Raw genomic sequence first — 13,257 nt, 5'->3', positions numbered from 1 at the left:
TTCAGAAATCCACTCGTAATTGCATTTCTTTGCCCACCTGAAAAGGGTTGGACTAATCGATATTTATTTAGTACCCTCAGCTGTCATACAGGAAGGCGGCTCATTTGATATGATGATTTTTAATAAGCCTGTTGTTTAATGGATAATTAACTTAGTAGCTGCCAATGACTCTAATAGATGTCCAATACATTTGGACGTTGAGGGGCTGCCAGCAATCATTCAATTGCTATCAACATGTCATTTTTTTTCTACCATGAGTGCAATAAAGCCAGCGTTTATTACGGAGAGGAGAAGTTTGCACCTACCAGGATCATTGTCCAGCTCCTCTGTATGAACCCCTTCTACTCAGCAGGTGGACACCACAGGACCACAGGTAAGAAGAAAGAGGGCATATATGTTGAAGTGCATTAGTCAACTGTAATAGTAACATTTTGCCACTAGAGGGCAAGCGTCAATAAAGGCCAGTACAATGCCTCTGTGCAAAAATAATAATGATAATAATCCAGGTATGACAAAAAAAAGAAACATTTGGTTTGATTTGTGATGCAATCACTGTCAGTATGTATTATCCTACACATTTTGCCAGAGGAAACCAGACTGAATACATTAGTGACTCGTGAAAGGCACATGTGATATGATAATATACGTATGTGATAAACTGCAAATATATTCTAAAAATGTGTATAGGTGAGCTGTTTGTTTTCAGGACAACATCAATTGTTTCCATTCCTTAGCTTGGATGACATCTTTGCTCATTTTTGTCTTGGCAAAAACACCCAAAATTAAAAATGTGTCATTGGCTACTGCTGTTGTGACACTGGAGTGAAGCCCCGCTCTATATTCAGATTCCTTCCACAGACTTGAGGACTGAGAAGAGTCCATTAACAAAACATCAATGACGATACAAACAAGAACATGCACAAAAAAACCTAAGATTAATACATACCATCATCTTCACATTCTTCCAGCGGTTTTTGAGGTTTGTCCAGGCAACGAGGGTCTATCCAAGAGGTGGTCTTTGTATTGTGGCTGAAAAGATGACAAAATCAACCATGGGAACATTTTCTTCTTTTTCACAAAAGAAAAAGGATTGGATTGATGTCTATTATAGACCGTTAGTAAAACTTTTAGTCGTGTATCCAGTGAAATGAATAATTTGCAGTGTGTGATGTTTTGCATGGACATGTTAAAGTGTCCTTACTCTATAAAATAGACCTCTCCATTCTCGGTGTAGGCCATCTCCCAGTTGTCAGGCAGGGGTCCCTGAGGGTCCTCCGGGGGAGGATGGCTCAGGTTAGGGTGTGTCTGCTGAGTGCTCTCCGTGGTGGCCGGTGGTAAGGGGTTTATCCCAAGGTAGGAGGGGTCACTCTGGCGAGGGGTGAAGGGTCTCACCGAGCGCTGAATCTCGTCTAAATCACTTGATTCTCCTGTTAGAGTCAAGACACAAGACACTGTTACATTGTATTTCCACTGACAAATGCCCTGTGTCAACTTAACCTGTAATTGTAAGTTGGAGAATTTGTAATGCTGCAACTGAAAAGGACTTGCTGACTCAACTCGTTGCTCTTAACAGCTTGATCCAACCACACATTGCCATTCACTTAAATTAAGATGGCTGAGTGGGCAGTTCACACATTGTAGCAGAGCCCATGGAGTGCTATCACCTTGCTTCCTGTTATCTCTTTCTCACACTTGACTGGCACCTTCACAGCTCACGAAGGCACAGACGGAAAACAAACAACTTTTGGTGCCACCTCCAGAGAACACATAGTAAAAACAGCTTAAGGCATGGTCAGCATTCTGCCAGAAACCATTTGACCTACTAACACATTAGGTGAAATAGATTTTTTAATGCTACCAAAACAGAACTCGAACCAACATTATGCACACAAGGTAGACATCTATTCTCTCGTTCAAATGAGTTGGAATGACCAAAAAAGTAATGACGATTGAAAGACTGATCATGCGTTCACCCTCTGTTTTGCAGGCAGATGGCAGTAGACTTTGCAAGTCTGAAAAATCCTTTACTCACCAATCAAAGAAGCTCTTCAATCTTCAAGTGCTAAGCCAAAATACTTGATTTTTTTTAAGCTTATCCTCCTTCGTTGCTCCAGTGTAGTCACATACTTATCACAGTCTCCCTTTTTAGGCCAGTCCCTCTTTTACTTTCGTTTGCTGCCACTTTTCATGATTGTCTCCCACTTTACCAATCATCATTCAAATCAGAACCTCCTGCGGATTCCTTTTCCACAGAGGGGCAGTGAAAATAAATTCCATCTAACTCTTAGAGTATACAATAAATAGACCATGAAATTCAGTCAGCTTACTGTTAAAGAGTTTATCCTAGGTTGTGCACTCACTATCTTAAAGGTTTTTATTAATTTATTTGTTTTAAATGGCACCAGCACAAATTCAGACACGTGGAAAATCATGTTGTCAATATAAACGTTTTGATTAGAAAGGGGGTATGGAATCCAAAGTATAAAATTAGTTTGGTCGTAAGAATCAAATTTTATGAAAATGTTATTATCATTGCAATGGTATTCAACTGTGAGATGATAGATGAAATACATGATTGACCTTTGTTGTCTGATGTAAAATGTAAACTGATTGCCTGAATTGCTTTTGGGCACTTTCTATTGTCCCACAAATACACATCCGAACTAATCCCAATTGAATGAGGTACAAAACTTGCACCATAGCAGTTTTTACCAAGTTTCTAAGGATGAGCAAAGAGGAATATTGCCACATTTGAATTTGGTGATTGGATAGTCCTGCCATGCTTACCTGTATAGCTACTGATCATCTCAGGGAGGTCCTCGTCGTCCTCCAGCGGTAGTTCTCCAGGCACTATTCCAGCATTGTGCATGTCATTGTAGGACTTGGAGCGTCGGGGCGTGGATTCTTGCGAGCCTGGCAGGCTACCGCTGAGCCCGTCTGGCCGTGTGGCATCACCACCACTGCTATTGGTAATCACTTTCCCACCAGGGGGCTGCACCGGCGGCTTGGGTGTCCCATAATAGTTTCCTAGGGAACGAAGGAAGAGGCGGGGAGTGGGATTTTTTTTTAAAGCGAGCGAAAGAAGGGTATTTAAGTAAGGGGACAGGGAGGAGGGCTCAACATTTTTTTTGTGTGCGCGTGTGTTCCCATTTGCATCTGTGTGTGTGTGTTGGGGGAGATTTGCCAAAGCTTTGGTATGCAAAAAAGGACTTTTGAGTTACTGATGGAATGTGGCTGATCTGTTTTAAAGCATAACGTGAAACAAGTGGCCACCAATTAAGGGAATACTTTCGATAATTCTGAGAGATCAGCTGTTTGCAAACTTTTTAAGACACACAATGCGTTTAAAACTCCAGCAGAGTCAACCTACCTCATGCACAGGCAGTTTTAGCTGCCTTTAACTAACAGCATTTGTGGTTACCAACTACACTGTGTTTCATGATTCTTAATGCTTAATACATCTGAGATTATTTTTGCATTTTAACTGTTCTTTTTTTTAACTGAAAAAAATGGTTAGTTTGAGTTAATTCCCAAGTAAAACAAGAATAGAAATGGCATTTAAAATTCTCTCTTTCCGCAATCCCACAAGAAATAAAGAAATAGCACAAAGCAACATCACCATCTATTGGTAATATCACCTAACCACAGCCAAGAAGAATATTGGGGAGCCCTTGTTTCTGCCTCTATTTTTCCCTTCTTTTTTTTTCCTTCATATGCTTAAATATGTACTCCAATTTACTATAATTTACTAGGGTACCATCATCTAGTACTGTGTGGCATAAGTCACTTATCACATTTGTTACGACAGTTATGTTTAGTTAAAAAAAGAGGAGTAATTCATGTATTTCACGCTATATTAAAAAAAAGTAATAATGACTTCAAACGATTGACTCAAAAAATACCTTCATATGTTCCTATTTCCAACAAGGTTCCACTCTTCTCTAACTCCAGAAAGGCTTGAACTGATAGGAAGTTGTAGTCCACACCAGGGACTTCTCCTTCACGAGGGAGTCGGGTTGTACCTGGCCAATCAAAGAAAAGATGTGTCGTAAGTAACCAAACAAAATATAATTGTTGAAAAAAAAAACAAGTCTGAACTTTACCAGCTAAACGTACACTCCAATAAAGCAAAGCAGTGTTTTAAAGGCCAAGGACATATAGCAGTAGTTATGCAAGTTCTACTCACTCATAGCCAAAGCAGGGGTGCCCAACTCCGGTCCTTGAAGGCCCCTATCCAGTCTGTTTTCCATGTCTCCCTCCACCAACACACCTCAATCAAATGATCAAACTCATCAGGAAGCCGTCCAGAAGCGTAATAAATACCCTGATTATTTGATTTGTGTGTGTTGGTGGAGGAAGACATGGAAAACAAACAGGATAGGGACCCTCAAAGACAGGAGTTTGGCACCTCTGGTGTAAAGTGAGTCAATTCATTATTTTCAGAGTCATTTTTACAATGTTGTTTTAGACCCAGAATATAGCACTTACTATGCACCTCTCCAGCTGATCTTAAACGTGTAATATATTATGCCTATGAAAGTATAGTAGTAACAGCGCGGACCATATAAAGTCACTGCTGGGGGAGCATGATGGAGGTGTCTTTCCGCTGTATTTCCCAACATTTACCGAGCTCAAAGGCAACAATTTAAAATGACAATAGTCTCACGACACACGTGGGAGAGAAAATGTCTGATGAATTATTGCTTGCAAACAAATGACGTGGGATAGTATCATTCCTCACAGCAGGACGGAAACCTTTACACTGGTTCAAGATGGGAAGTATCGATATAACACTCCTATAAGGGTGTTACATTTGCCATATGTGTTGCTGCTTGAGTACCGTTTGGCATGTAAATAGTTAGACCTGGCACTTGCTTTTAACAACTTAACAGCTGGCCATTGTGGTGTCAATTGTTAACACATTTACGGCTAGGCCTGTTCAGAAAACACAGCTAACCAAACTAGTCATCTCCCCCCATTATATATTGTTCTTTTTAATAGCTTTGGAGCACTTACTCAAAATTTTACAAATGTAGATTCAGCTGTTGGTTCAATTTTTGGAAATGTTTAGCAAGTATGAGGCTTGGGCAAAAAAAAGTGACAATCTCTGATTATTCAGCAGTCAGATAGCACAATCTCTTAGTTACAAGTGTGTTGGTTATGAACTGGTAAAAATAGACATGTAGGGACTTTGGGACAGCCTCCCACTGCAGCCATGTTCTGTGACACAAGTGATTAATCACAGAAGTGTGGACACGAACTCTTCATTAGGATGAAGCATGCAGAAGCTATCGGAATCTTTCACACGCGGCAGTTTCCCTCACACCTCAGACTGTCCTCCCAAAAATTTGAACAAATATAACCACTAATGTAGTGACAACATATCTTAATAAAACAAATACAGACATTCAGATGCAATAAATGTTTATTCAAGATTTTAAAAATAGATATAGGTTGGAAAAAGTAATAATACATTATTATTTGAAAATGTTGATCATATAGTGTGCCATTTGTATGCTAGTTTAGAGGAGAATCTGAAATAAGTGAGGAACTCAACGCTATTCTTGATCAAAAGTGATTGCGAAATGTGAAATTACAACGTTGGCGACTTTAAACCAAATCTTTTTGTAAGTTTTGGCGAAACTGATTTTTCGTAAATGGTCTCAATTGAAAGCAGGCACAGTATACAGTGTGTAACAAGCAGGAAACACAATTAAAACAAGTTAAATGTAATAGTGAATGTATATTTGATATGTGAAAATAGCCAATGTCTTTATACATGCAAAAAAGCCACCCATAGGTTGCATAACTGCAAACTTTTAAAGTGGAAATGGGAACTATACTAAAGGCGGAAGCGTAACGCTGGAGGTAACTTCAGCGTCTTCAAGCAGCGAAAATTTAAGCGGATGATTCGTTGTTCATTTTTGTTTGGTTTAAAACAAAACTACTCCCACACCTTGGTATTTGGCTTGGAAATAAACTGTTTCCAAGTTGGATCCATTATTCTTGTGATCTATCTGTGCACGCAGAATGATTGATAATTGATAATTACCCACCTAATTTTATTTCATCGTATGAGCAGACGCACATCTTAGTCAAAAATAAAAATTACGTTAACACTTTTATACATATATTCAATTTAAAAGGGGAAGTGCACACAGACAGACATCTAAGGAAATTTGCAATTAGTAATATATTAATACTTCCATAATCCACTTAGTCATAAAATTTCTTCTTTTGACAGTTCGCCAGACAGATTTATATTAGTTAAGGCCGCACATTAGAAAACTAAACAGGAAATAGAATTGTGGCCGGTGTTTCAAATGAGATATAGAAGAAGAAAAAAAGTGGAACCTTGGCTTAAACCCAGGTGGTTAGACACTGTCATCTCTATAGACTTAATTAATTCAATGCCCCCCCACAAACGCTCCTTTGACCAAGCTGTTAAATAGAGTGTAGCTGAAATAGCGGTTGCAAGTCGTGAGAGCAATGCATAGAGACTCCTGCTGAGATGGGCCTTGATGTGCATAGAAAAAAACTCTTGCAAAGAGGTGCATTTCGGGGGAAAAAACAGGAATTGGACAGGCAAAAGCCATTACAATGAAACTTAACAACAGTCAGGGATGGAACTCACGACTGTCTGTATACTACGTGTAATAAATGAAATAGTAGCATCAAAGCTTTTTTGGTGTTCTGAACATTATATATTTCCGAAAATAGAAGAGCGTAGGACAGTGATGTAAAATATCAGTCAACAAGCTCGTGTCTCTTTCCTGTAGTCACCTGAGAACGGTACGACATAATAACAGCTTACAACCAACCACCCAGTTTTAAAGAGCAGACAAAAATGGGTTCTTTGATATATATTTTTCTCTTTGCATGCGACAAAAGAAAAAATAATTAGTTTATTTTTTGTTGATTAGTATAATAAAATAAGGTGTAGGGGGAAGTGACTTGCCTTTGGATTTGCAACGTTATCATCACCTCCAACATGAGTGGGTGGCATTAAAAAAATTCTAAAAAGGGGATTTATGAACCCAGTACTGAAATATTAGAGGTTACACTGTGGTATATAGTGTACTGATGTTTCATCAAATCACATTCAACATGCAGAAAATATTCCGAAATTGTTTGATGCAGTAGAATACGACACCAATGCAGCCAGCAATTTTTCCAAAACAATAAGCATTCATTTCCTTCCTATGACGTGAGCACCATCGGTAAAATTTCAGACAAAGCAATTGCCCCTTGGGCAAAATCAGCTCTTTAGTTGACCTCATCTACTATAAAAATTATAACGTATCAGTCTGAATTTATTGTGCATTCTCATTAACAGAAACAATCTTCACTAAAATTGCCATGTAATGGCTGAAAAATGTGAGCTGTGGAACAGAAAGCTTTAATACTCTAGAGTACCAAGCTTGCGTTTTAATTTAAATACAAATAAAATACAGTACACTTGGTACCATGGGCATTACCTAAGCAGGACCTTAAAAAGACTTCAATGGATCTGATACAAAGTCTGAGATGATCACAATAATTGAATACATGTTTCCGTGAACTGAACTGGCTGATACAGCTTCCATTTGTGTTTGTAAGATCACCTACATGCCAATTGTAATGCCACTTAACATTACTTCTAGATATTCTTTTAGTACATATTCCATCTTGTAGGATAGAAGAATACAGTATTCACAAGATTATGAGTTTGTGAACGGCTGACCTCATATTTAAGAACAAGTTAAAACTCTGACTACATGAATGTTTATAAATGGATGTTGCCTATCAATATGTGCAGCACTGTATCTTAGTAAATAGTCTTGTGTTGATTCAAGCAAATCATGTATATAAAAATTCATATCTACTATTTCCATGTAAACAAACAGGGCCACACCAGTGCTCCCTTCCGCAAGCACTGTGTATGCTGGAAGACAAATCCAAGCATCTCATTTATATTTAATGGATGTTGAACTATTTTAGGGCTGTGTTTGGTCTTCTATTGTAGATGTGTAGCATAAGGAATATTCCGAACAGTTCTGAGGACACAGAATGACTCGACAGTATTCAAACCAACTATGACACCGCATTTAATGTAGTTGAAACCAAATAATAATACAAGAGATATGTATCAACATCATATCGGTGTTCCCCGCCTGGTGCCCATAGTTGGCTGGGATAGGATTCAGCACCCCCCGGGCCCTTGTGAGGATCATCGGTACGGAAAATGAATGAATGTATAGTTGTCTCAAAGGTATGTGTCAATGCAAATATACAGGCTAAAGCCAGCTCTGAAAATAATCAAGTGCTTTGAAACTAAATGTGTATTTTTATTTATTTTTTGTCAATTATGTCAATCTCCCTAAATCAAAAAATCACCTTTCTTTTTAACTCTGACCTACTTTTTACCTGAGTGAAAATGTTGGCTTAATGGCTGTTTGCTAAGACGTTTGGCTTGATAACCTTATTAAATCCTGCTCGAAATTCTAAGTCAGCCTTTCTCTGTAAATTTTCTTCTTCTTTAATTTCAAAACATGTCAGGCAACCTGACTCATACACCTTCCTAAAATTAGTTCCAGGCGTCTTTCTCCTTTTACAAATGCCGAAACAGCCACAGGGCGTCGGAGAAGAAAGACTAAACATGTCCATATGTTGGTATTCCAAAAGAAAATAGAGGTCCAGTTCGGTCTATCCAAACATTGTCAATTTGACGGTAGTATGGATAAGAAAAAAAAAAACACCCTGCAAGATCTTTTTAGATGTATTGCTGATTGGTGCTTCTACTCAAAATAGTGTTTTGCAGTAGTGTATACCATCATTTGAGGGCGACAATGTTGCAAAGGTCGATTATAGTTACAGTATTAATTAGTACCTTGAAGCAGTCCTTCCAGTTTAAATTAATTGGACATCTGTCGTTGTCAATGTCTTAAGTAATGGCACTTTGACCTCATAATCCCGTTGTAATCAAGAGATTCAGGAAGGTTCGTGTTTCATTTTTACTTGGACTTTTATGGGCAGAAGTACAGAGATAGCGAGAGTTGCAACAAGAGAAAAGTTTTAAAAACACTTATTTTACAAGAGCCTCTATTTCTCACATGCTGTGGTGGTCAGAGGGTGTAATTACAGTTTAAAATTATCGAATTTTATCGAAGATCTTTCGTATTATCGTTGACGAAAAATTATTTCAGGATAATTGTCGTTATCGTGTAATCGCCCAAACTTTAAAACCCCAATATTACAGTATCAGAACTTTTAGGATCTTTTTGGTTTCATACTTTTTGTGTAACCTGCTAACTATGTATATACTATTACTTATCGGCGATATTGAATATCAAAACAAAGCTGGTGTTACTCTAAGGTTTTTGCTTAGGACTGTAGATCTCAATCTAAATGAAAAAATAAATCATGTTAACAGCATGTTTAAATATCTGGATGGTAAAAATATGCTTGGCGATACTTCCTAGTCATAAATGTTCTATCAATAAATTCCTCTTTTCCTATTCTTCTTGTGTGTAGGCTTACAGGTCACACAGTACAGGACTTATTTGAAAGGGTGCATTTTAAGTGGTTTGCCTTGGGACAACATTTCAAGATCGGAGCCATCCAAGCCTTATATAAATAAATTCATGCTCCTTGGGTGCTTAAAAAAAAAAGTAAGCTAAAACAGATTCTGTTGTGTGGTGGGGTGAAGGGGCCCCTGTTTAATTCTTTTACTGATGGACGAGTAGGTTTCAAATAAATATATGTATGTATAGCAATGTGGTTTAATTAACCAAACAATCCTGAATACTAAAATCTATTAAAAATGCCTGTTTATCATCTCATAACAAAAAAATATGTTTTTAAACGTTGTCACTGCTTTATGTATGTTTACAGAAAGATAAGGTTATTACAATGCCATCATTGCCGAGAAAGAAGCAGATGACTGATGGACCTGCTTTGAAAAACTGATAAACTGCCAGACCCAACTGTTTTTCAAAAGCTTTTACAGAACCATTATACTATACAACCATAATAAATATGCTCTACTGATAAACTAGGCATTTTTTCCTATTTCCCACCAGAATACAGCGGCATTAACACACCAGTATACAAACAAACACAAATGTAATATATGGATGGTGAAGGCCAGCAGACTGTCGTCATTTTACAAAGCCAAAACAGATCCCTCCACCATCTTGGCCACAGCTAGTCTGGCTGGCTTTTGGGGTGTTTTTTTTTCTCCCTTCGTGAGACACATGCACGGTCTTACCCACTATGACAAGCTGACTGGGGTTTGTTGGCTCGGTAGGGGGATGGAGCCATCTGTCCCAATAAAGGGTTAATCCAAGCAAAATTGCAGCCCAGAAAACCCCACGTTTTCCAGTCTTCACATGGCCTTGCTTGTTTTAGTTGGGGTCAGAGAGTAAGGGACACAGACTATCACCATCAAACCTTTCAGAGTGCTTTAACCCTTCGACCTTATTTGCAAAAAGAATTCCCCCCTCCCCATGGAGATTGCGGGGAATTAAATGTCAGCGTATCGTCGGCTTTTTTGGTCATTGATGCAGATGCCTTTCATTTAGGACAGAGTGTTTTGAGTCGCAGGAGGGTGTTTTCATTGCTCCGGCTAACTGAAAGAGGCTGGCAGTGATGAGACGATGTATTCCCACACAACCACCCATTGGCCGTCAAAAAAGGCCTTTCTTTCCCTGGACTATTTTCCCTCATTTTTCTCTCCCCACTTTATGATGGGAATAAGTCTAGTCTAGCATAAAAAAGGGGAAGAGAAAAGTGCAGGATTAGAAAAACAAAAACCTGAAGGGCCAGTAGTTTAGAGTCAAGCTAAATCAGCCAGAAAGCTGCCTGAAAACACTCCCGTCAACATGCACACATGGCCTTTGTCTTCTGATTGCAGCCAGTAAAAAGCACCGTGGGCTAGCGACTACCTACAGCAGCATGGAAATGGAAAAGAAAGGCTCTAAAATGATCCATTTAGAGGGGCGGGGAGGGAGTGGGGATGGGTGTATAGAGACAGGGAGGGGGAGGTCATGCAGGAAAAAGACAGATTGGGGGAAAAAATACTAAAAGAAAGAATAAAAAGAGAAGGGGAGGCGAAGGGGAGGAAGGGCTCCAGACAGACAAACATACAGATGCTGTTATCACTTAAAAATAAATAAATAAATCAAAGATGTCAACAGACCACCTTTTACTCTGCCTTTATAGAGGTTGAGTGTTTCCACTAAATATAATATGAACATATACAGGTGACATTTTGTTGACTTGGGAGGCCGCATGAAGACTGACAATACCTAAGAAAAACGGAGACATACAGCATCAGTTTGACCACAAAACATCAGCCTCCATTATTGCCAGCAATGTGCCGCCGTCTCTCCCGCTCACTCCTGATGCCCTCCGCCTGATGCACAGCCATCCTCACTGCACGCCTCCCCAGCTCTCCATCCCAACCCCCAACCAATAAATCGCAGCATCCCCTCTTCAAATGAAGCACAAAGCAACATACCTCAGTCTCCTTCTCCTATCATCCACAGAGCGTCGACAAGAGACAGAAGGAAAGAAAATCCATTCAGGTGTGGAAGAAAAAGCAGTGCAGAATCGCAGCCCCGTCGACACGTCACCCTCCCCGTCCTCCTCTCCAGCGTCTGTCCTCTGTCCAGCTTTGTGATGCTAAGCTAAAGTGAGCTAAGCTAAGCCGTGTCCCCACATAGGCTTAGAATGCACTCTGTCTCATTACCAAACTCACATAAACATCAATGCTCTGCCTCTGTCTGTCTCTCTCTTGCGAACTGAGCCCCGCTGTCTCCCATCTCACAGGCACCCATAAGCACCCGCCCACCAATTCTCTTGTTCTCCCCTTTTTTCAAACCCACCCTCCTCTTCTCTTGATACTTTGCCCCCATTATTTTTTCTTTTTGGATTGCACCCCTTTCTCTTCCATGGAGCCCCGACTCCTCAGGTAACACACAAACTTATGCCTCCACTTATGGGGCAAAAAAAAAAATCATCATCAGCCAGGTTACAAATACTGAGCAATAAAATGGGAAAGCTGTAATACAAAACTGTATAGATATGGTGAGCATGGGCGTAAACCTTCACAAACTAAACAAAAAAAATAGCTAAATGATATACACAAGCAATATATCACCAGCTGATGAAGTAACTCATCTTATAAGATCGGAGTCAAATGTGTCAAATGAATAACTATGTGGTGTTGTTTAGAATAAATTAGTAAGCAATATTCATTGGTTTTTCTAGCAGAAAATTGATGCTAGTGGAGGACTGCAGTGCATTGTTCTCACATTGTTGCTTAAGAATGTAGCCAACATTGTAGAATAGTAAGCAACCAAGAATATTGGGTGGTATAATATGAATATTATTTAACTCTTATTTCACGTGACAATTTGCACATGTAGAAATATTAGAGTACCATGTAGGTCAGGTCATAGTAATATTTTAATCAGATTGTAAACTATCACAGAGGTTAGGGACCACCATTCTGCCAGAAATATACATAAGTAAAACTGACTTTTTAAATATGTAAACCTCTGCATCCGCAGCTTATGGGAGTGTCAAGAAACCGAAAGTTCATGACTGGGAGAAGGCCCAGTCCAATATGCAAGTCATTACAGAAAGGCATTGGGGAAATGGTTGGAAAAAGTGAATCAATGGCAGAAGACCAACACAAACTTGACAATCTTTGAAGCCTCATTGTACCTTCAATGCATCTTGTCCAAATGCTGGAATATGCTGCAATGTATTTACCAGTTAATATTGTAAATAAATTACATCAATAAGGGTGCAGTACATAGAGCAAAATTTTTGAGAAGCTAAACATAAAGTAGTCCTGTTTTATCTCCAGCTTTGACCATTAATTAAAAGCCCAGTCAAATAAGAATCTGTCATCAGGTGACAATTTGGGATTGCATCAGTGTGTAAAACCCTTGTTAAGCACTAAAAGGCAGAGCACCAGCTTGCTGATGCTCACACCGCCAAGTTAAAGTGTTTACCTTAGCCTTAGTAGCTCAATGAAGCCAACATGCAATGGAGTGTGGGAGAGTGTTGTTGCATCTCTCCATCTGTCTCTCCTCCTTCATCTTCCGCTTACTGCCCCCCTTCACACACCCGAACTCCACCCAACCCCCAACTCCATCCTTGCGGCTTCAGCCCCCACTCCTCTCCTAGCTGTCCTCTTAGCCTATATACGGGCCGCCCAATCGTCTATGTTGGTAGCATCGCGATTCATTGCACGGAAAAGGACGG

The 13,257-nt window shown here is 39.4% G+C and overlaps 1 protein-coding gene across 1 annotated transcript in view; it reads right to left on the bottom strand.

Moving 5' to 3' along the window:
* The window catches only part of magi1b (membrane associated guanylate kinase, WW and PDZ domain containing 1b), a 62,992-nt gene that overhangs the window by 22,759 nt on the left and 26,976 nt on the right, over positions 1-13,257 (bottom strand). The window contains exons 3-7 of the mRNA XM_077603860.1: positions 3,903-4,022; positions 2,788-3,027; positions 1,202-1,427; positions 947-1,029; positions 306-341 (exon numbers count right to left, since the gene is read on the bottom strand). Of these exons, the coding sequence (XP_077459986.1) occupies positions 306-341; positions 947-1,029; positions 1,202-1,427; positions 2,788-3,027; positions 3,903-4,022 (705 nt within the window). The remainder of the gene's footprint in view (positions 1-305; positions 342-946; positions 1,030-1,201; positions 1,428-2,787; positions 3,028-3,902; positions 4,023-13,257) is intronic.

This window comes from Stigmatopora argus, chromosome 6 (genome assembly GCF_051989625.1).
Source record: "Stigmatopora argus isolate UIUO_Sarg chromosome 6, RoL_Sarg_1.0, whole genome shotgun sequence".
Lineage (NCBI taxonomy): Eukaryota > Metazoa > Chordata > Actinopteri > Syngnathiformes > Syngnathidae > Stigmatopora > Stigmatopora argus.
The sequence above is the reverse complement of the archived record's forward strand: the minus strand, read 5'-3'. Positions and strand labels throughout refer to the sequence as shown.